General features: G+C 36.3%; 4 protein-coding genes and 1 pseudogene across 5 annotated transcripts; 3 read left to right on the top strand and 2 right to left on the bottom strand.

The window, feature by feature from the left end:
* LOC113506963 (leucine-rich repeat and calponin homology domain-containing protein 1-like) lies at positions 1-3725 on the top strand (the record flags this gene model as incomplete). Its single annotated transcript, XM_026889810.1, is given in 1 exon segment — positions 1-3725. A coding segment is annotated over 1 exon segment (538 nt), but the record flags the coding sequence as incomplete, so codon positions are not given.
* A 7939-nt stretch (positions 3726-11664) lies between these two features.
* Positions 11665-19187, top strand: LOC113506968 (annotated as a pseudogene).
* Positions 19188-19239: 52 nt separating this feature from the next.
* Positions 19240-21449, bottom strand: LOC113506966 (peptidyl-prolyl cis-trans isomerase B-like). The gene is made up of 6 exons (XM_026889814.1): positions 21364-21449; positions 21028-21232; positions 20795-20914; positions 20634-20716; positions 20230-20372; positions 19240-19440 (listed from the first exon to the last, which is right to left on the bottom strand). Exons 1-6 carry the CDS (start codon positions 21424-21426, stop codon positions 19344-19346), a joined length of 711 nt encoding a protein of 236 aa, XP_026745615.1. The 5' UTR covers positions 21427-21449; the 3' UTR covers positions 19240-19343.
* A 270-nt stretch (positions 21450-21719) lies between these two features.
* On the bottom strand, positions 21720-23712 carry LOC113506965 (zinc finger protein 569-like). Of its 2 annotated transcripts, none has more exons than XM_026889812.1 (2): positions 23342-23712; positions 21720-23036 (listed from the first exon to the last, which is right to left on the bottom strand). In XM_026889812.1, the coding sequence occupies exon 2, from the start codon at positions 22999-23001 to the stop codon at positions 21733-21735; it is 1269 nt and encodes a 422-aa protein (XP_026745613.1). In that variant the 5' UTR covers positions 23002-23036; positions 23342-23712; the 3' UTR covers positions 21720-21732. The 2 variants fall into 2 exon arrangements, with proteins under 2 accessions (XP_026745613.1, XP_026745614.1); XM_026889813.1 differs by lacking the exon at positions 23342-23712 and adding an exon at positions 23142-23314.
* Positions 23713-23800: 88 nt separating this feature from the next.
* LOC113506967 (enhancer of yellow 2 transcription factor-like) lies at positions 23801-24621 on the top strand. Its single transcript, XM_026889815.1, has 3 exons — positions 23801-23937; positions 24061-24123; positions 24223-24621. The coding sequence occupies exons 2-3, from the start codon at positions 24065-24067 to the stop codon at positions 24443-24445; spliced, it is 282 nt and encodes a 93-aa protein (XP_026745616.1). The 5' UTR covers positions 23801-23937; positions 24061-24064; the 3' UTR covers positions 24446-24621.
* The last annotated feature ends 33 nt before the right edge of the window (positions 24622-24654 follow it).

The following is a 24654-nucleotide window of genomic DNA, read 5'->3' as shown; positions in this document are numbered from 1 at the left end:
CGCCAATGAAGTCCACGATACTTCTCTAGAAGTTAACTACTACCAAAGGCAGCTAAGAAGATATTCAGAAGAAAGATTCATTAGCAACTTTAACTTCTCGGACAATAATCAACACTACACCATTGACGAATCCGAAGAGTATCTAAACACAGAAAATAATAACACCGACTCGGACAACGCCCATTACTCGCCAGTATATGGCACGAATGAGCTAAGAAACAGGGGACCTTATTACCAAACGAACAGAGTGCAATTTGTAATGCCCTTCTGCAAGGAAGACCATATTTTAAAGAGTGATAATTTCGAAATATACGACACAGATGAAGTAGACTTTCCAATAGAAGTAAGCCGAGAAGAGGTGGACCCTGAACGATATGACAGGGGTAAAATGAATCTCGATATACAGAATAATCTGAACAGTGTGATTTCTACTGAGACTGATGTACCCAAGGAGGTTGAGAACAGAGTTCTCTTTACTTGCCTATGCCTTGGCACTTTCTTCGTGTCTACAATTTTGCTAATTATGTACCCTTTGTAATCATAATGACCTTTTATAAAACCTTTTTTGTTGACCTTAGTAAGTTTATTCAATATTATAACATTTAGGTTTGTCGACAACGGTCAAGTGAACACATTGCCTTAACACAGTGTAACTGTGTCTGTCTAAACGAATTTTGAGGCTAGTTTTTTAGATTGATCTTTAAACTTAAATTCTTATAGGAATTGGTATTTGGACGGATTTACAATATGTAAGAATGTTTACGTGTTAAAAGACATCGCGATTGCAGTGATTTTGTTTGTTTGTATTGATTCGTATAGTTTTGTAATTATTAATTGGTATATTCCACTTGTTATAATTTCATTCCCATTGGAGGCATTTAAATTTTAATTAGTTTTTTTTTTTTATACTTTATACATTTTGCCAATTGGTTTTGTTTTTTTGTGGTTGCTATTGTCGACGGTTTTGCGTGTTTGATTGATTTTATTTTTAGATTATGTTTTGCAGACTGTAATATATAATAAATTCCAAGGTAATGGAAATTGAATCTACGAGGCATTTTTCAGTAGATTTTAACTATAAATAAAAATCTCTGGGTTTTTCTGAATAAGCACAAAATTTGAGAGGTTTTTAATAAGACCGCTGGGTGAATTGTGCATTTAAAAACAAACTGCAGCACATAATACTCCCAATAAATTTACAACTATTCCACTGCTAACAAAACCTCTTTCCACATTAAAAAGATTTACAGTCTGCAACAATATAATTTCTGAGATCTCATCGTTTGTTGTGTTGAAGAGTGATTTGTTATTAAGTAGTTTAAGACATTTTTTTTACGATTCAAAATAACCTGCAATGCAAATTATAATGCAATTCTAAATCGTAGCAGCCGCAGGGTTGAGTAGTCTATTTGCACCAAAATACAATTATACACATTTAGATAGCACTCTTTACTTATAAACGTGTTAGAAATAAAGATACGAAAAGTTATAAAATACAGTTTATAAGTAAAGATAAAAAGTTAATAAACTAATAATGGAATTTCTCATATTTATAATAGGATGTTCTGTTATGTGATTCAGATAGAATAAGTATTACTTTTTAAATTTTATAACAAGTTTTGTGTTTGTCATTTTATAAAATAATATTAAAAATAATAATTCTGTTGTTCTCTCTATTTCCAATAATATGATCTTCGCAATGTATAATAATTAACTGAATCACATAACATGACAAAGAAAATATTTCAAAATTAAACTACAATAAAGAACTCTAAAAATATTGGTGCATGAAGTATTATGAAAATAAAAAGGAAATGTATTAACTAATATATTAAACGGTAAGATACTATGTAGCTTAGCGGTTTACTCGAAACTTCTTATCAAATAAGAATTATATGCCTTAATCGAAACATCATATCGTTATTGTATTTATAATGCAAAAGCTAAGTTGGTTTTTAGGAGCTTTGGAACCTTGTGTATTTGCATATGGATGTTGAAAAGACAAATTATAGTGTAGAAAGAATTATGTAGTAACTAATACGCAAAGAAAGTCATTTGAATGGTATAATGTAAATACATTCGACATACATCTAACCCGTTCCCTAACTTTCACTAAATTGTTTGTCTCCGATGACTGTAACATAAAAATAACTTATTAGGCATAAAAATAATTAATTCCGGCGAGGCGCGTGCAATGCAAATAATTAAACTCCATAACTAAATTGAAAATGTATTTGTAAAGATAAAACGAAGATAAATAATTGCTTTTGAGATAGCATTATGAGGCAAAATTTTAATTAAAAAAGAGGCTTTTGACATTACTGTAAGAGTGAATTAAACGTATGTATTTGAAAAGACTTAGTTCATATACAAGATTGAGTGAGAAAATATGCAATACACAAGGCATCGTACGTAGGCAACTTTTACATCGGTAGCGAGTAGTAATTTAGTATTTCGAGGCTTTTTGCGTAACGTTTTTATGATAGATATTGAACAGACAAGTTTTAAAAGAAATCTTATAACAAAAGATATTCCTTAACGACACCAACCAACTAAATTGATGCCAATAATATCAGTATAAATGTTATTTACACACGAATGTACCTAAACGATGTTTTAAAGCATTTATGAAGTAAGAATGACAAGTTTGAAGTATATTTTAAAAAGTATATATTATATTGTAACCATTCCAAAGATGTGCTGATAAAGACTGTAGCTTCTGTAACTCGTTTACATTTTAACGTCTCGCTGTTTACATTTTGTATTATACTAATACTGATATTTTAAATATATTATACTGTTATTCTTTTCTTATACCGTCTCGCTAATTGGCATATTTAAGATTTAACCTATAGCTAATATAATTTGTCAAAATTACTTTATTTGAATCGTTGAATGTAACTTCGTGTATATTTCTTAGAATAAGTTCCCTGTCATACACGTGCAAGATAATTATATATTTTTAATTAGTAAAAATACTGAATATTGTCTTCCAATGAATAAGATCTAAATATGCCAAATAGCTTCTTAATATCTATTGTTTTTACTTACCTTCGGTTTATTATGATTACTGGATGTGAAAATCAATACATTGTGACGTCACAGGTCACGTTGTCAGCTTACTATATGACGCGGCGGGTATGAAAGATTGTCGTTAACATATTAAGCAACTCAAATAAAACCGAGGGTTATTCTGGTCATTAATTATTTGTATATGTGTGTGTTTTCTTTCTACGCTTCTTAATATAAATCTTATTTTTGAGCTTTAAAGTTGCAAGTACAATGCTAATATTGTTAAGAGATATAGATATTTAATATATAATTTAAAGCTTATAGCGTACATATATTTATTGGCTTGTGGTGCTTGGGTACTTATTTATATAGACCATAGAGACTGGTTTTATATAATGTTTACTATTTCGTTCGTATTGTGAGTGTATCTTATATCCAAATTGATTTTGGTATCCAATATAAGTCGAGACAGATATGTACCAATATATGATAACAGACATTTACACATAAGTAAGCACAAGACAAATAAAATATACAACATGCTTAACGATTCAACAGCGGTAGATCCGTTGCTGTAGGTTTTAAACCTTAAAAAAAAATCAAAATCTATATTGACCAACCTTTAGTAACGTTCGCGCGTTCTTTTCTCAAGAACGATCTGTCTTTTTATGTTAATTCTTCCAAACTACAATGGTGGATACGCCAACGCAAAACGTTAAAAATATTCTTATTACTTATATACCTAGATTATCGAACTTATTCTTTACACTAACACATTTCTGCTCAATTAATTTCTTGCCATATTAGAACCCACTTAAAACCAGTCTAACATCATATTCCAGTTATTTAGGTTTACCTTAAGTTGATTGGATGAGAGTGTTTTGAATATTTTATATTAAAATTCAGTATTATATTATATTAGCCTGTAATTGCATTTATTAACACGCATTTTCAATTAATGCACTTTGTGAGGTATGATTTAATTATTGGAATCTAACTTATATAAGTTTGTCGATATGTTTTTTGGCTATTAGTCATAGTTTTGTATTAGAGTTGTTTAAAAACCTTTTTTGTATGTACTTACAATGTTTCAACTACTTAAAGAAATAAATTTCTTATTGGCAAAGCTTGTGTTTTATTTAATTTTAATACTCTGAAATGGTATACATTTCAAAATATCATTGAATGCTATTCATCATGTTCCAGACCGTTTAACACATGTGCCAATCTCACGTTAACTTAACAGACCTGACTTAGTATCATCTGATTGCTGATAAAACTGATATAAAGTTACAGAATAATTCTTAGAGCCGAATCTTGTGAGTGTAACTGGTGTTGTATTCCAGAAGCTGATGTGTTGCGCGGCCGACGTGCTGGAGGGCAAGGGCACCGTGCAGGTCGCCATCACCGTCACCGAGCTGCTGCGCCGCCACGCCGCGCTGCGGGGCCCCGCGCCCGCGCCCCCGGGCCCCGCGCCCCCGGGCCCCGCCGCGCCCCCGGCCCCGCCGCGCCCGCCACCTAGCGCCCGCAGCTCGCGCTCGCGCCCATGTCTGCGCTCTCGCTGTAAATACCACTAAACGATCACTCGACATGCAATTTAAACAAAACTAATACTTGAGACATGAAAATAAAGTTGAAATTTAAATAAAAACAGGAGTCCATCACAATGCTTTCGCTAAAATAAACCTTACTACATTTGAATACGAGATAAATTGCGTTGTAAAGTTTAAAATGATATGCCGTGTGAACGTACAGGAGTTTTAGCAGAGATGCGACTTATTGCGTGAAGTCACGAGATTCTACAGTGAGTTATGGACGTACAAATTAATGGAAATGTTGATGTCAGTTAACAATGTAAGTGGGACTTAAGTTTTGGCTGTGGATGCATTGTTTAGTCTATTTGGTCTCTAGGAAACGTGTTATGTAAGAATACGCTAGACTCGTTCAGTGACAGTCTAAAACGAAGTAGTCTCGGTGTAGTTCGAAAATTAAAATTGTTACATCAATATTTAATTTAAATTTAAATTATTATAATTACATTTATACCGAAAAATAACTATTTTAAAAGTAGATTCCTCCGCCTTTTTCTTTACGTGCAATGTTATGATAAAAACTAATAACATTTTGCATTCAATTCACATTGGCATTGAATAACCTGATACCAACGAACAAATATATTTAGCTAACAAGCAATACGTAGGTAAATTATAAGCTATTTCGTAGAATAAAATAAATCAATTAGTTTGTGATGTTTTTAATGATTTAGGTATAAGATCGCTCGAATTGAATAGTCGATGTAGATCCATCAAAATAAGGATTGCACATGATAATGTTAAATAATTAATGGTATTCGATAAATAATAAAAAATCATCACTCGTCTTTCTTTCCTCGGGAAGTTACTTAGGTTTTTTGAAGGAAAATACGATAGTCAGAATTACAAATGTAGAAGCTTTCACGATGTTACAACTTTGTACATGAGTATTTAAAGTCATCGGAAGAACAAACGAAAGCAAGTCAACGCGTGCCTAAAAACGAATAGATGTACACTGTACACAGGTACACCACGCGTAGTATGCAAGCAACATCACAATAAAGTGCTTTAATAAATGCACAAATACACGAATTTATTAGCAATTTTTCTACAACATTTTACACAAGTTGGATAGACCACGTAAGTAGACAATTGTTATGACGTCATCATTCAAAGTGCCTCTTCGAGGTGTCATTTCACAGCGTCGTTTGAACCTACATGTCAGTACGATCTATTGAAAAAGTACAGTGAGCAATTTAAATAAATTATTAAACCAGATTTACCAAAAAAACAGCTTTTTCAATGACTTAAGTGAGACTATGTTTGGTTAACAGTTCTCAAATCAAATCATTTTATTATGTACTAGCTTTTGCCCGCGACTTCGTTCGCGTGGAACAGTGACTTCCGGCAGATTTTTGGTTTTACTCACATAGTTCCCGATCTCGCGGGATTTTTGAGAAGTTCCCGCTCCCGCAGGATTTTTGGGATAAAAACTATCCTATGTCCTTTCTCGAGTTCCAAACTATGTCTGAACCAAATTCCATCCAAATCGGTTCAGTAGTTTAGGCGTGACGGAAAGACAGATAGACCCCGCGATTTGCCCGCGACTTCGTCCGTAAATTTACTTTGAGCAGAAATTTTTTAACCCACTGCAAAAAAAGGAGGAGGTTCTCAATTTGACCGTATTTTTATATGTATATTAAGGCATATCAGTTATTGACCGATTTGAGAAATTCTTTTGTGTTTGAAAGAGTAAAGTGTCACTAAAGAATAAAAAAAAAACGAACTTATAACAATTTAAAAGAAATTATATTACAACCTATCTTATTTAACAACCAAGCTTAAAACTAAATAATTTAAAACGAACTTAGAATTACAGTTTTACTAAACAAAATAACTAAGTACTAATATTCGAGATCAAACCTACATCAAACAACGGAACCTGTTAGGACTTTTGGAATAAAATGCAGATGCAGAGTTAACACACAATGGATTTTTATTTAGATGAAGTTTTACAAACGCCCGACGTCCACCATGACCGATTGCAGAGAGAGAGTTGCCAGTGTAACAAAACAAAAAAACATCTATATATCAAACATAAGTGTTGCCTCACATAATAGGTTGCTACAGCATATTTAACACACCCCCTCAACACTTAATTTTTGATTGATTAACCTGCTTAAACTAATATATCTAACTTTACCTTTATGTCTAGCAACTCTAGCATAACAACATCAAAGATAACTACCCCTTTATAACACAGTGGACACACTTGCCTTAACAACATAATACACATCCAGCCCCTTAACAAAATCAGTAAAAATTAAAACAAATTCAGAAGCAACACTAATAAAATATCACCCCCTTAATGGAAAACTTATTTTAAAATCTTACTTCTAAGTTTTACATACAACTGTCCACCTAATGCTTTAGTAAACATATCTCCAAGATTATCAGAACTACTAACATAGGATAGACTTACACAACCGTCATTAATTTTCTCTATGATAAAATGATATTTTACATCAATATGCTTAAGCCTCTTATTACTGAAATTGTTTTCTGCTATTTTGATTACACTCTGGTTATCCTCATTAATCTTTACTTCCAATTTAAATCCAAAATCTAATAATAAGTTTTTTAACAAGCATGACTCAACTATACCTAAACACAGTGCTACATATTCTGCCTCAGTTGATGACAAAGATACACATAATTGCTTTTTAGTACACCAAGATATTACACAATCAAATACTTTAAATATATATCCTGAAGTAGATTTTCTGTCTTTTGTGTCACCAGCCCAATCAGCATCAACATAACCCTCCAATTTATCATTACCATTACAACCATACACCAATGAAAAATCTACTGTACCTTTCACATATCTCAATACACGCTGTAAACATTTTAATAGCAACATACTAGCACAGTGCTGATATCTACTTAAGAAACCAATCGCTACACACAAATCAGGCCTTGTAGCATTAGAAGCGTACAGCAAATTTCCAATTATCTGCCTACATTTCAATTCGATTTCTTTACTTTCAGATTTTTCCCTTCTTAACAATTCAAACTTAAAATTCTGATCAATAGGTATGTTACAAGCTTTGCAATCAGACATCCCATACTTTCTTAATACTTTTAACAAATAATCCTTCTGATTTATAACAGTCTTTCCATTTTCTACATCCTGTTCAATGCTAATACCTAAATAGTTACAAGCCATACCTAAATCTTTCATAGCAAAGTTCTTACACAATTTCTCCTTGAACTTTCTGATCTGTATGTCACTATCACTAAAATATAGCAAATCATCTACAAAAATTAGCACATAAATGGAATACTCCTTACAACATTTAAAATACAAACATGGATCATTTTTGGATTTTATGAAACCATCACTACACATAAAATCATTAAACTTTCTATTCCAGTACTTAGGACTTTTCTTCAATCCGTATATAGACTTATTTAATTTACCTATTCCTCCATTAGGTAGTTTCATGTACACAGGTTCATCAATGTCACCGTAAAGAAAGGCTCCTGTTACATCCATCTGGTATACTGGAAGTTTCTTTTTTACTGCTACAGCTAACAAAGTACGGAAAGAAGTCAAACTTGCAACGGGGGCATAAACTTCTGCACCATCCATATCAGTCTGCTCAAAACCCCTAGCAACTAATCGGGCCTTGTATTGAATTTCTTGGCTTGGATTTTCTTTTATCCTGTACACCCATTTACTGTTTATTACCTTTATTCCCTTTGGCACCATTGCTACTTCACTCCATGTATTATTTTCTTTCAATGTGGTAATTTCTCTGTTCATAGCTTCTATCCAATTTTCTTTGTCTTCACACTCCATGGCTTCCTTAAGGGTACTAGGTTCATTATGCATGCTTATAAAACCAACCTCATAGTCATCAAACCAATTGGGTGCTTTTCTAGAGCGTGTTCTTCTACTATCATTTACTTCTTGAATTTCTTCATCCTCTATAATTTCCTCTTCTAGAAATTCCACTTCTTGCATGATATTGTCACTTTCCTCACAATCCTCAAATTCTTCATTTTCTTCAGTGTTCGACACAGACTGGTATTCTTCATTGTTCAAGTTTTCTTCTATATCTAAATATATACACTCTTCTTCCTGCTCTGCTTTTTCAGGTTTATCATGTTTCTTCACAAATGTAACATCTCTCACTACTTCCACTGCATTTTTCCTTGGAAAATAGATCCTAAACCCTTTTGTGTACTCTCCGTAACCTACAAAAATACCTTTTTCTCCTTTTGCATCAAATTTCCTCCTTTTTTCTTTTGGTATGTGCACAAAGACTTCACTGCCAAATGTATGTAAACCATTTACATCAAACTTTTTCCCTGACCATGACTCGTATGGTGTTTTTCCTTCTTCTTTGCTATGGTAAGTTCTATTTAGAGTGTACACAACTGTATTAATCGCTTCAGCCCAGAATACTTTGTCCATTCTTTTTGCATGCAACAAAGTTCTTGCTCCTTCAACTAGAGTCCTCATATCTCTTTCAGCTTTCCCATTTTGCTCTGGACCATAAGGTACTGTAGTCTCATGTGTCACTCCATGCTCTGCCAATAAGGTTTTCATTTCTGCATTTACAAATTCTGTCCCATTATCACTGCGAAGTGTACAAACTGGATTATTTAATGTTTTTGCCCTCATAATAAATTCTTTAATCTTTTCAACAGTTTCCGACTTGTAAGTTAAGAAATAAATTGTCCTATAGTTTGAGAAATCATCCTTTAATAAAAGAAAGTACCTTGACCCTCCTATTGACTTTTCTTCTATTGGCCCACACAAATCAGCATGCACCAACTCACCTGTCTTACTTGTAGATCTTCTACTACTATCAAATGGTAATCTATGCTGTTTGCCTTGTACACAAGCTGTACATGTGTCAATTGGTGACTCACTAAAATCAATATTATTTTTCTTTAAAATTCGTTTCACTTCCGTATAATTTTGATGTACTAACCTCTCATGCCATTCACTTAACTCAAGTTTAGCTACATTAGCCGCCAAAGATTCTGACTTAAAGTCCATTACATACAGCTTCAAACATGATTCCTTATTAGCAATAGCACACACTCTATTATCCTTGGAAAATACACACTGATCATTAGTCATACTCACTTGAAAACCATTGCATACCACACTACCTACAGAAAATAAATTAATCTTTAATTTAGGAACATGCAAAACATTGTTTATCGAGCAACTGACATATTCTTCACCATCAAATGCCATTAATTTTATTTTGCCTATACCTAGAGCATTTAGGTGTCGTCCATCACCTATCATCACAACCTTAGGAGTGGATAACCTTTCATATTCACAAAATAATTCCTTCTGATATGTCATATGGTGACTGGCACCGCTGTCTACCAACCATTTTTCATCTATTAAACGATCACTTGCGCTAACTGGCACTTTAGACACAAAAGCATTTTCAGTTTTCTTATTATTTTTAGTAGCTTTACATTTGTCCTTAAAATGACCTGGCTTTTGACAGTTAAAACACACATCTTTAAGCTTACAATCTTTCTTCAAATGACCTGACTTGTTACATAAAAAACATTTATAATTACCTTTGTTTTTACCTTTTTGACCTTTAGAAAACAATGCTACACTTTCGTCTACCTTACTGCTACTCTTATTATTTAGCCGTTCCTCTTCAACTAAGAGCCGTGCCGTTAAATTATCAACAGTCTGTTTTTCTTCTGCACATGATTCCCACGCACTAACAAAGTGAGAATACTTCGGTGGAAGTGACATGATGATTTTCGACATAGCCATCCTGTCGGTTACCGCTTCTCCCAGTCGCCTCAAGATCTGCTGCTGTTCCTGCACCTTGGAAATAAAGTCCGCGACACTCATGTCATTTTCAAATTTTAGGGCAAAGAATCGCTGCTGTTGCAGCATCAGTGACGTTTCTCCACTTTTTTTATATATACTGTGCAGCCGGTTCCATACTTCATGCGCTGTTTGACAAGTAATTACTTGATGTAGAACTGGTTCCGCCAATCTTGTCACAATTGCACTCATCGCCTTCAAATCCTTGTCTGCCGACGCCTGCTCGGGCTCCGCTGACGCCTGACCGGGCTTCGCCGACACTTCATCTGGTTTTGTCGCTGCCGCTGCACTGCCATTACTGGGTTTGAGATTCGGATTCGTTACAACCTGGTATAATCCTTGTTCTCTCAAAATCACCGCCATCTGGAATCTCCAGACGCTCCAGTTCTTTGCTCCCTCCAGTCGTATTACGCCGAGCTTTTCCATCTTGATATTTCGTCTCGCAATAACAAAGCAAACCGAGTGACGCCAAAAATGCCGGCCGCCACCGCGTTCCTTCTTGCTTGTCGACACCCGACCAAGCTCCTTCCAGACGATTAATCCAAAGCCAATCTTCACCTAAATACGTTTACGGGCCTGGGCCCATAACCTGTTAGGACTTTTGGAATAAAATGCAGATGCAGAGTTAACACACAATGGATTTTTATTTAGATGAAGTTTTACAAACGCCCGACGTCCACCATGACCGATTGCAGAGAGAGAGTTGCCAGTGTAACAAACAAAAAAAACATCTATATATCAAACATAAGTGTTGCCTCACATAATAGGTTGCTACAGCATATTTAACAGAACCAATTTAGAATTTACGAAACAGGACCAATCCACATAAACGACCATACAACCGACAATACAATTTTACCACGACGGTACCGAAGCGCTCGGCCGATACCCAACCAAATGCGTGTAACGAAACCATAGCGCGATCTATTTCGATCCCAACGCCATCTATCGACCATAGTGACAACTCGGATTATTTATCTATACTCCGTTCGGGCATTTTCTTTGTACTAAAAGTAGTATTATATTTTTTATATGTTATTTTATTATTTTTTTCATACCTTTTTACTATTTATTTACTTTTTTCCGATGAATTAAAACAACATGAACCGAACTCGTGTAACGATCGACACCATTGCGCGTAGTACTAATAGAATTATCTATACTCCGTTAGAGCATTTTCTTTGTAGTAAAACTTTTATTATATTAATATTATTTTTTTTTACACCTTTTTGGATCTAGTTCACTATGTCGTTATAGGGAGAGGCGATATTATTGTAGCGAAGACTGTAGAGGTAAGTTTGGTTTAATTTATTCAATATTATTTAAAACAGGACCTTTTAACCTTGACCTTTAAAACAGAAACTTAATCTTGTTACAGCTGAGTCCAGCTCGTCGCAGCGTAGATGTGACTGTATCAGTGACGTCACGCATGTCTCCAGGTTGCGTCATTGTGGCGTGGTATCCACGTGTTGATGTTAACAAAGTGCTTTCAGCGGCCGTATACGCGCCGCAAGGAAATCTACTGCAAAACGAGGTGAATAAGTGATTAAGGCTTAAACGATTCCTAGCTTTGCTTATTGGACCACTAATAAAAATTAACTAAACTTGATATAATATTTTTCTAACGAATATATCGAAGTCGGTTGTATATATAACCGACTTCGATAGAAAAAGTACAAAATGACAGCTATTTCACTTTAAATGAAAAAAAAAACAACAAAATCGGTTCATCCAGTCCGAAGTTCTGATATAATAATAAAAAGTCATGACGAAATGACCTGAAACCTCATTCCTTTTGAAGTCGGAATAAAAATTAACTCAGTTTTTAGCCCGCTGTTATTTAATATACCTGTGATTATAAACATACTTGGCTTTGAAAACATTCGTGCGTGCCGGGATTTGAACCTTAAAGACCCAGCATTACTCTACAGATTGCCGTATCTCCAGTATCGAGCACAGGCGCAGGAACTCGTCCTAATACTTTAGTAGAACTTAAAGTGACAGGCGATGCTGGTGCCATAGTTGGTCTGCTGGCAGAAGACGTAAACGCAATCCAAGCAGGACTGGCCAGTCACAATGGACTCGGTAGTGGACTTAACATGCTCGCCGTAAGTAATTCCGAAAAATACTGAGTTATTGGTTCATATTTATATCATTTGTTCTGTAAGTAGGATATGTCATCATTTTCACATATCTTTTTGGAGTCAACATTTCCTATCTCAGGGGTCGCAGTGCAAATATCACATATCGAAAATATATCAGAAGCAAGCAAATAGTTAGAATAATGTCGTTTTTATTCCAGGTTGAGCGGGAAGTCGAGAGCTTCAATGGTCTATCACACTCGCTATTCAAGAACGATGATCATCTTCCAGGAATGGGCTTGGATTTGGGAGGTTACACCACTTCAGACGTATTTAAAGTAAGCTAAACGAATTAAATCTTGGCTTAGTAAAATCTTATACTTTTAGTAGAAAATCAATAATATAACTTTGATTTCCAGAACGCAGGAGTGGTGATACTCACAGATGGTGCTGTTGTGAAAAGCAACCCAGATGGTAAAATTCTACCACAAATAGTTTTTAGTCATATTTACTTTTCAAATGAATAAAAAAACTAATAATTTCTTATTCTAGGCTCTTTCCCGACTGAATCTCCAATGGAAACTGGAACCAGAGCACCACAGGCAGGACCGTATGCTTTCAGTCGACTTCCTCCTCCGCCTTCTCCTAGATACTATCTTACGGTCACACCACAACCTACGTGGATGGTGGCCAATCTTACTATTGGGTAATTATACAGTTTGTAAATCTATCAAGTCTAGCTAAAAAAACAAAAAATCATTATTCAAATTCATCATCATGTTTTGTTGCAGTAATGATGGAACCGGTGCAAAAGAACGCTGGACACCAGTCACGCCCGGAGAATTCTCAATTGGAGCGTTTTCAGTCCACCCAACCCTCGGTCTTGGTCTGGCTTCGCCGCAAAAGTTCACAACCTCTGTCCCACTGTCCTTGTCTGCCGAACTCCCAACGACTCTGCAGAAGGGCGAGACAGTGGCTGCAGTGATTATTTTGAAGACTACGCTCGCAGTGGACACTTCAGTCGAGGTCACGTTTTACAACAGCGACTTATATTTCGAATTCGAACCTCTCGACAACGAACTTGATTCGCAGAAAAGTAAGTGCTCACAAAACTAAAGATCTGTTTATACCTCATTTAACATCCTGACCTTATCGGCAGCAAAGGTCAGATATTTTAATAATGATTTGAAATTGTACATAATTGTTACATTTTTTTTTTCAAGAAATCGAGCTCTTCCGAAGAGTACGTGTAACAGTGCCAGCACGTGGGTCAGTGAGCACCGCCTTCCTGTTGACGGTGATACGCAGCGGAAATGCGCCTATCATCATTGAAGCTAGTGGTAACGGCGTCTCTGACTCGCTCTTCAGATCCATTCAAGTTAAGGTAAATTGAAAATTATAATTGTTTGTTTTTGTTCAATAGGAAGACTTTCAAACGCTTTACAGGCAACTGATTAATTATGCATATCGTAAGATGTGACTATAATCTTCGACTATTTATGGATGTATACTTTTTGGGAATTAACAAAATACCTTTGGAACGAAATAACATCGACCTCAAGTCAACAAGTCTACAAAGATATTTACTTGATTCCAGGATGGTTACGAAGAGGAGTTATTCACGTGGGGCTTGCTAGACGCCCGGCGGGGCGTAGCCCGAGCCAACCTCACGCTGGAGGTCCCGGCGGGCCAGCGCGCGGGGCAGACGTGGCTGCAGGCGGGCGGCGACCTGCTGGCCGGGGCCCTGCAGGCCGCCAAGCAGCCCCCCGCGCCCGCTACTGACGCTGCTCAGGCCGCCAGACCACTCGCACTCGCCTGCGTACTGCTTGACTACTTACAGGTAATTCAATGCAAGTCCATGCAAAAACGGCCTCCAATTCTGTGCTGTAATCAGTATTTCGGTTTGGACGGACACGTCTGTTTTTTTTTTGTGTTAATGTAAATGGCGATGCCAAATCTTAAAAAAATATCTTTCGGTCTGGGTAAAATGTGAACTTAAAAATGGATAGTTCATATCTATTGTTAAGTGTCACAATAACATACATTTCATCCGCAGGCAACAGGTCAAGAGGAAGTAGCGAGTACGAAGGAAGTGCGAGAACTAGCATCCAATGGCTATCAGCGACTTATGGCGTACCGCAGACCTGACGGATCTTTTGCAGCTGAAATTGACGCAGACGCTCAAGGAAATGTATGGTAAGTGCTTTCAAACCTTACTTTCCTTTTATCATCTTGCCTTTAAATCCCCGGAAACTTTAATCTCCGTCTCACAGTTCCTCAATCAAGTGATTTCACTGATCTTACTTAGTTACTTACATGTCTTCAACTCATCATGGTTTACAGGATGACAGCAGTAGCCGCAAGATGGCTATCCCGTTGTTCGCGTTACATATCAGTAGAACCAGAAGCAGCACGACGGGCGGCGGTGTGGCTTGCGCACGCGCAGCAGACTGACGGCAGCTGGCCCCCGCAGACCACTGGCCGCAACGACCCACACGCACAAGCACTGCTGCCACTTACTGCGCAAGCCATGCTTGCCCTGCATCAGGCCAAGGTAACTTACCAATTCCAAGTATATTACGTATACAGAATAATTCTTAACGTGTAGGTGACTACCACAAAAATCCAAGGCCTTTAATTAAGGCCTTTTCCCTGCAAAAGACCAGATCCGAGAGAACAAATGTTGCAGCTTATTTTGTAAAAGATCTGTTGTTTTCTAGGGCAGCGAAGTTCTTTACAAAAACAACATCAACAAAGCATTAGACTTCGTAGTAAAAGGATTATCCCCTGAACTGGACGCTTACTCACTGGCCGTCATCGGAGGAGCTTTGGCTGTAGCGAGACACCCTCAACTCACACAGACACTGGAAATGATGGACAAATACGCTAATACTACAGGTAAGTGCAGTTATAGCAGAGCAGTTAGTTAGCTATAGGCAATTGAAGATGTATGGGAATACTTGGTACGACACGACATGGCAAAAAACTTCACATTAGTATTCGCCAGTAGTAGACGTAATTAATAAGAATAGAATATTTAATAAATTAAACGACCAACATCATTTTCACCCATTCAAATCTATCGGAACAACCTTTTATCTATCTACAGTTTTTTTTTTGCTTATGTCTTTACGTATCCTTTTGTTCAAACTGCCAAGCATTTTTTCTGACTACACACAGGCTCCACTTTATTCTGGTCCCGGACATTATCTGGTAACGAGTGGCGGAATCCCTGGCTGAAGGGCAACAGCCTGGAGGCCAACACAGCGGCGTGGGGGCTGCGCGCCATGCTAGGGGCTCGCCTCGTGGAGGAAGCCTCGCCCGTCGTGCGCTACCTACTGAAGTCTGCCTATCTGCCTGTTAACCCCGATCCTGAAGTTGTAAGTTTTCCTATTTCTTTCTATAACGTCTTTAATGGTATGTGAGTTAAGCAGTAAGCGAAGTAACAAGAGCAGCCAAGCTCAGAACAAGCATTAATAAATACCAGAAATGCTTGATTTACACGGGGAACGGGCAAGTAGCGTACAGTGGTTATTAGTATGGTAACCTAGACCAACGGGATATCAGAGCGCATCAGCCCATTGACGCGAATTCTTGCGGTGATCTGTAGAGTGTAAGAAATTTTATAACAACAACAAAAGTGACAATACCTTTCAGATTGACGCGATAGCGCAGTACGCAGAAACTGTAAAACGACATCGAAGCTCCGAGTGTCGGTGAACGAGACGGGATCTGAAGATACGAGACAGTTCCAGATCGGCGACAACAATGCCCTCGTCATTCAAACCAAATCGGTAAACTTAAACTACTTAAGTACTTTAAATATTTTTAAACGTGGCGAAATTCTCCATTCGCTTGCAGGTTTTTTTAATTGCATTTTAAGATTTATGCTTTGAAATGAATTTGTTTTATCCTATATTCTTTTGTACACTATGAACTCAGCAAGGGTTTTTTTGTTTGCAGTAAGCATTGTTCGTTTTTTTTCATGTTAATCGATTAATCATTATAATAGTTTTGCCAATTCAAAGAATCACATAGAAAACTCGATGGATATATCCAAGGACTACTGGCCAAAGTCAATTTCTAAAATCAAGATCTGAAGTTTCCATTTCAAATAGGCCATTTTCCAGGCACTTTTAAAACATAGGTGCGTTTCTTCGAACGAAATCGCTCCCATAACAAGCTATATTACTATGTTATATATAGCTAAATTCACATATTACCCTTATCAATACTTTCCGTTGCAAACAATACACACAAAACATAACCTTTCGCTCAAAGAAGACTCTTTATATTTTTCTATTACCTAAGGCTCTACCTCTTCCACAGATCCGCAGCAGCCGCTCAGTATCGGCGGTAACGGAGGGTCGCGGGCTGGCGCTGTTGGGCGTGGGCACGCGCGCGGCCACCAACGTGACGGCCGCCTGGCCGCGGTACACGCTCGACCCGCGCGTCGACCAGGTCTCCACCAAGGACCGACTGCAACTCTCCATCTGCTTCGGGTAACAATAACTACGAATTATTTATAATGTGATATGTTATAGACTTGTCGTGGTGTTAAAAGTAACTATACAAAAAAAATGGAGGACGTGGAAGAAGCTCCGCGGGGAAGCAGTGAAACTTCATCATCTGGAAATGAATACGAATGCGGCGCATTCACTCTCTGTCGAAGTCGCAAAAGAAGTTTCACTTAAAAATATTGTAGAATATAATATCTGAAATTCAGTTGAAATAATAGACAGGAAACAAGGCAAACAAAGAATGATTCTAAAATTTAATTATGTTTTACCGGTTAAACAAATCAATAATCTACCATCAATATTATTCTTGTGCATCTTCAGATTTGTAGCACAAGGGAACGAGACTGAGAGCGGGCTAACACTCCTCACAGTGCAGCTTCCATCTGGATACGTTGCTGATATCAACACACTCACAGAATTAACGGTAAGTTTGTATGAATCAAAGAGTGAACTGTAATATTTAGGTATACCGTTATTTGCTACAGATCTTAAGTGGCTCTTTTATTATACTCATTTTTAATGCTATATAATTTTTTAAGTGACTAAAAAAAACAGGTTTTTAGCTCGATTGTTTTTCCGATTGTTGACCGTGATTTTCTCGCGTTTGTCTGAAGCAATTTGTGTGCGGTTTTCAGAAAAGTATTTTAATATAATCGATTTATGCTTTCGTTCCTTGACTTGTTTTAAAATAGTATCAAGCAATAACGATCGACAACTTGAATGGAAGAGTGATAAATCGAAATAATATAACCTTCGAATTTAATTGATAGCAACGACAATGTTTGTAGAAGTGCATCTTTCTCTACCTTGAGTTTTATGTTTTTTGGGGGGACCCATAATGATGACTTACATTTAAGGATGACTTACAACATTTTACACCTTCCTCGTCCCTGTTGTCCCCAGGCGGCGCGTCACGTGGTGTGGGCGCGCGTGGCCCCGGGCGGCGCGCAGGTGCGGGCGGCGGTGCGCGCCGCGCGGCCCGAGCGCTGCGCCACGCTGGCCGCGCCGCGCGCGCTGCCCGTCGCGAGGCAGCGGCCCGCCTGGGCCACGCTGCACGACTTGTATGACTCCAGTTAGTACACAAGATTATTATATTATGTTGCTTAAGTTGTACAGTAGCCAGGTTCCTAATTAAATAAGCTGACAAAATCCCCATTCATATCTAATTCATCTTCTATCTAGTCATGGAGTTGTTAGGTTTATGGGATTTTCTGATAGCGCATTTTTCTACAGCTTGTGGTTTTGACACCTTGTAATAGATAAACCAGTTTTGACACTGAAATTGGTATACCCCAATCTCATATTCTGCGCTTTAGAGTATTTAAACGTAGGTATACATTAACACTACCATATTGCAGCTGAATCCTTACGTGAAAGTCAAGCGTGGAGAAAAAGAAAATCTTTCGACTTTTTTTGTATGCTTTTAACAACTTAAAACTAATTCCTATGTGGAACGTATACCGCTGAAAATCCACTGGTATAGCCAAAAAAATATTCAAAAACATTAGCCTCCTAACATTATCCGATTACTTGACCCCATGTTCTCTGCGCAGGTCACCGCGCGCGCGTGTTCTTCTCGGCGCCGGGCGCGAGCGCGTGCGACGTGTGCCGCGTGTGGGAGTCGTGCGCGCGCGCCTGCGGGGCCGCGGCGCAGCGCACCGCCGACCAGGCCGCACCTGCTGCGCCCGACGCCGCGCACACGCATCTGCTCACACCCGCCGCGGTACTACTCACTGCGCTGCTCTTACTGCTGTAGCACTGTATTCAAGAATACTAAACAATTATATCAATGCTGTATAGTGTGTAAATCAGAAATCACTGAACAGTATAAACTTGAAGCCGAAATTTAATCTTGGCGAAGTAGTATGAATTTTACGTTTCATTTACAAAATGAATACTTTTGTTTGATAACTCAATTCAAGTCAACTCAACTCACAAAAATCTGCTTTCAACTAAAAATGAACAGCATAATTATTACAGGTAGTTAAAAATTCGAAATAATATCAATAATATGCTTACCAATCATTGTTAATATACATAAATAAGATTGTTTTACAATAAAAGGACTAATTTATAGAACTTATACATACTAGTGTATAATAAGAGCTATTGTAAATATTTATTTGAACAGTGAACTAGGTATATTATATATTTTATAAGGAACAATATTTACTTTACCGATTTTTATGGTGACTAAAAATAAACACAAATTGATTAAATCAAAACTTTTATTTTGAGTGATTTTAGATTGCCTTCCTTTATAAAATTGATATATTTAAGTGACTGGGTAATAACATAAATTGTACATAGTTATTCATATCTCCATTTTCCTCATCATCCAATGAAAGAAGCCGAGGATAGAGAAGGACATGGTGAGTGGCACTGCTGACGCTTTGATCCACGCCCACAGACTGCGAACAAACGCATCAGATATATTATTATAGTACCCACAAATCGATCATATACTCTAAAATTACTTCGGGCAGGCAGGCAGAGATAAAATTACAATGTTCGATAGCGCCATCTCTTTCACTTAATGAATTATAATTAAACATTGTACTAGGGTAGCCCGACACCCCGATAAATACGCGTAAGTAAACCGTTACATCATTTAATAATGAATCATTCTCACGACAGTTACTATCAAAATATTGTACTGTTAAGAAAGATGGTTCTTTTTAGAAAGTCTTTTTAGAGATTGTAAATTGTTATATGGATCAACATCTCCATCAGGCATCCAGGGAACTAGAAACTCCGAACTGTACAATACATTTATGATTTAAAACTTATTTCGAAAAGTGTTTTAATATTGTTAATAAAATAAATCCAATTATAATAAGCCTAAGATATGTTATTGGAAGCCATGTAAGAAAGCATGTAATAGGTTTAATTTCAGACGGATTATTTTTGTATTTTCTTCCGCACATTTTTACAATTTATTAGTGCCTATTTCAAAGCTTTTAAGGTTGAGTTTTGTATGACCGCGCTACCAAACAAATCCTTACAGACAAGACAACAGTGAGTGAGTGAAGATGGTGGTTACGACTTCTAGTTTTTACAATACAATCGTCAATCACCAAATAGAGAATCCTTTTTTGCAACTGTCAATGACACTGTGGGGCAAAGGTCTTCTCCCATTTGTTGCAAGTATTCCATTTTTAACCAAATTAAGATAATTCTTAAATACAATTAATACTCACTCGTAGGGGTCGTCAGACACGTAGTATGGTTGCGGTGTTGGCACCAGCCCGCTGTCAGCGATGTACACGCGCACTGTAGGCCTGTCATCAACATCCGTAGGGGTGTGCTCCACCATGTGTATTATATTCTGACCTTCCACAACCTGTATTTAAGATATATTATTAGTAAACATCTAAAACATAAAGACTAAAAGTAAGTGATTTACTGTTCATTAGAAAGTGGATCTTTTGTGTCCATAAGGTGAATCAATGAACGAATTTTGATGCATCTTTGTGCAGCATAAGCATCGACCTTAAAGTATGACAGTCCAGTTATTGGCGCATCACGAAGCATGTAAGAATAATCTTGGAAGAATTAGACTTTCAGAGTTTCATAACAATGTACATTTTGAGTAAGTATGTACCTTTCCCACCACAGTATGTAGGTTATCTAACCATGGTGTTCCAACTGTTGTAATAAGAAACTGGCAGCCATTTGTATTTGGACCTACAACAATTAATATTAAAGTTAATCAAATGTTATGGGCAAAATTATAAATCTTAAATCTGGTACCTTGATAAATACCTTTATTTGCCATAGAGACAAACCCCGCGCCAGTATGTTGTGTCTCCAAATTCTCGTCATCAAATGTTTCTCCATATATACTTATAGAACCTGTTCCATCGTCTGCTACTACATCACCACCTTAAAAACACAAATAAAAGCTCAAATGCAGTGAATACAAATATATAACTTAACTAGACTAGTTAAAGTTCAAATTGAAATGTATGAGCTACTTGAAACATAATTTTACCAACCTTGTACCATAAACCTTTTAATTATGCGGTTAAAAGAGGTGCCCTTATAAGACTTCCCTTGTATGCCAGTGGTAGACAGAGATTTAAAGTTTTTCACCGCTTTAGGCGCTAAGTCTCCAAATAAACCTATTACGACGCGACCTAGATCTTTTTCTTCAGTTTTTATGTCAAAATATACTTGATCCGTAACACGAAACTGGCGAGCCTGAAATTTATAAAAAGACATACTTAAGGAAGGTCAAACAAGAACTTAAAAAATAATAATAATAAAATAATTAATTTCACTAATTTTTCACAAAATTATGGACTACATATAAGTTTTTACAAAACACTCACTTCACAAAGTAATAGATTTGTTGATACAAGAAGTAAAATCATGAATGAACTGTGATACTCCATTTTTATTTTTTTTGCTTTGTTAAATGTGTCCAATCTACACCAGTTCCAGGGCACCACTGACTTACTAGTTAATTAAATATTGCTGTCTGTCTATGAAAGAAGCCTTTCATGTGCACGGTAGTACAACTACTATTGACTTTATCTTTTCTAACACTTTTTTGATTATTCAAAGTAGTTGTTGCATTGGTGTAATTTTCTAGTGTGCAATATGCATTGTTTTAATGTTTTGCATCAAGAAAATACTAAGTTAAACATAGATATTCAAGAATCTTACATGTTTAAATTATAAGTCTGTGCATTAGTGTCCTATACTAACTCTGCAGTCTCATCCTGAGTAACTTTGACTTTACTATTTGTCAGCTTAGCCATATTTTTCGTATGACATTTAATATGCAACTTTAATTTATCACTGCGACAAAATTCTTTCTTACAATCCAATGTTTCTTTAAAAGGGCATTTAAACATTTTCTTATTCTGATGGTTCTTCATATGTCTCTGGAGCAAATCTTGTCTTTTAAACATGAACTTACAAACAGGACACTGAAACTGCCTGTTGCCATGCTTCAGCATGTGTGTTGACAAATATTTCTTCATGTGAAAACTGCTATTACAAATGGTACACTGAAATGGTTTTAGTTTTCTATGGATTTGCAGATGCAGACGCAGTCTCTTATCACTAGCAAATGTCTTATTACAATGTATACACATTTTGTTATGATTTTCTGTAAGCATATGTACAGTTAAGTTCTCAGATTTACGAAATCTAGCATCACACTGTGAACATTTAAATAGCTTTATATCAGTTGCCTTTTCTTTACCACGATGACTGTGACCCTGATGATGTATCGCAATTTCTTCAAGTAAATTAAAAGTAGAATTACATATGTGGCAAGTATAAATTGTCTTCACATGATTGCTAGTCACATGCAGCATTAATCCTTCAACTGTTTCATAGAATGCCATGCATTCACCTTGAATACATCTGTATTGTTTAAGAGATGAATGTGTCTTCTGATGTGCTCTGTACTGGTTATAATTGGGTAGTATTAAATCACAATATGGACATGTATAACTTAGTAGATCTACCTCAAGAGTTTTTGCTGTGGTTTCCAAAACACCATCAGGAAACATTTTATGTGAAGGTATATGTCTCTGTAAATGAGAATTCTGAAGAAAACACCGGCCACAAATAGGGCACTGGTAAGGTTTCTCACTGTGCGTTTTCATATGAGTGAGTAAACTTTTTATCTTTTTGAATTTTTTCTTGCATAGTGTACATGTAAGGTCCTTAGGCCATATCTGTTCTGTAGTAGCATCAGCTGTTGTAGGGTTTGTAGTATTTATACCAGGGTTTTCACTCTCCGATAATATTGCAATATTACTAGAAACACAATTGCTTCCTGTAACAGGCTGTAAGGCACTTCTATCAGCATTTGTGGATTTTTCTCCAGTAAAACTGCTACAATTAAATCTTTTATGATCTAGGAATATTTGCAAGGAGTAAAACACACTCTTACAACGGCCACACACAAAAATGTCTTCATCTATGTCATCCAATACCATAATGTGTGCCATGATATCGAATGTATTCTTTGAATAATAAATAAAGTCTGAAATTAAAAAATCCTTATAGATTAGGAGCTCTAAGATCATAAAACTGAATCAAAAACATTAGTTTCTATTTTCAAGCAAGTTCATTTAATATTCACTCGTACCCTAAGAGTGGCTAGCATTTTATTGATTGAATAGACTAGGTTAATCATTTCGCAGAAGTATTGCTGTTTTTATTATAAATAATTAATTGAGCAGATACGTCTTCTACAAAATGCTGGATAGATTGAGAGGATATTGCAAAGCAATCGATAAATCAATATAATGAGTACTGACTAGATACATTTCGTTCAAGATAACTTACAGCATTAAAATTGAATCAAAACTGTAAATAAGCGAATCAGTCTTGTTATTTTAATTATTGACAGACAATTGTTGTCTGTTGACACTTGCTTGACATGCCACTTGAGTCACTTGTGCACAGCACTTGTGTTCTCCCTTCATCTCCTGTGAGTTTTAAATGTTTATCCAAGTTTATTTAATATCCTCATAGAAGCCTAGTATCGCATCTAGGATGCACCTCCAAAATATCTATAGTGCACCAATGAGTATACACAATTATGAAAAAGTTCTTTGAATTTTACTTCCTTCTGAGCCAGTCTTCAGAAGCTTCTCCAAGTCCTGTCTTCAGAGCAAGGAAATTATAATTGCGTCAGAGTTTTTCTGCATGAACACCGATCTCTCACGGATGGAAAAAGTGGCAACCCACTGATCGAAAGTCATTAATGTCAATTGTCAAACATCTTTCATCAAAACAGATGTCAAACATCGACGGATCGACTGAATTTATAAAGATTGAAATAAGAAAATAAGAGAGATATATTCAAAATACAGATCTCATTTCCACAGGCTACATCTTTTACTTAGAAACTAAATTTAAATATAAAATACACCAAATAGGTTCGTATTTATAAATCAAATCCGTACTTTTATTTTGTCAAACATTGGCTACATTGTGCATTATCATAAAATTCAATTGGGTTCTTATGCTATTTTTAATAATAACTGTTTCTTCTTTTGTAGCAATATGACCGTGAACAACACTATTGCACATCAACGGTTGGTTTTAAGTGGAGATCGCGAAAGGTGAAAAGTTTTGCTTTACCTTTCGTTTTATTTATGTTGAACTGTATCTAAATTTTATCAATTTTACTGGTAAATAAATTGGACTTGTTTTTCTTATAGGTTCAGAGAACTATTAAGGAGACGATTAATCGAATGTGGTTGGAGGGATCAAGTTAGAATGCTATGCCGAGAAGCCGTAAAGGAAAATGAAAACAGCAATGTCACATTTGATATGTTGGTTACTAAAGTGACTCCTCGCGCTCGTGCGCTAGTCCCAGACACTGTAAAGAAGGAATTGCTTCAAAAAATCAAAACATACCTTCTTACTCAGAAAGATCAATAGGTCCATTTTGTCAACCGAAATGGATTATTTATTACATTAAGTTGCTTTACTCAGTGATTTATATATAAATTCTATTATAATTCTACTTAATTTTAGGTGAAGTAATTGATTTTATCAGTGCTGTAGAATATAAACCTTAATTTTAAATTGTACTATTAAAACCACTATTTCTATAATTTTTGCATTTAAAATAACAATAAAACAAATTT

This window comes from Trichoplusia ni, unplaced genomic scaffold (assembly GCF_003590095.1).
Source record: "Trichoplusia ni isolate ovarian cell line Hi5 unplaced genomic scaffold, tn1 tig00000179, whole genome shotgun sequence".
In the NCBI taxonomy this organism is placed as follows: domain Eukaryota; kingdom Metazoa; phylum Arthropoda; class Insecta; order Lepidoptera; family Noctuidae; genus Trichoplusia; species Trichoplusia ni.
Note: the sequence above shows the minus strand (reverse complement) of the source record. Positions and strands in the feature narration are given on the sequence as shown.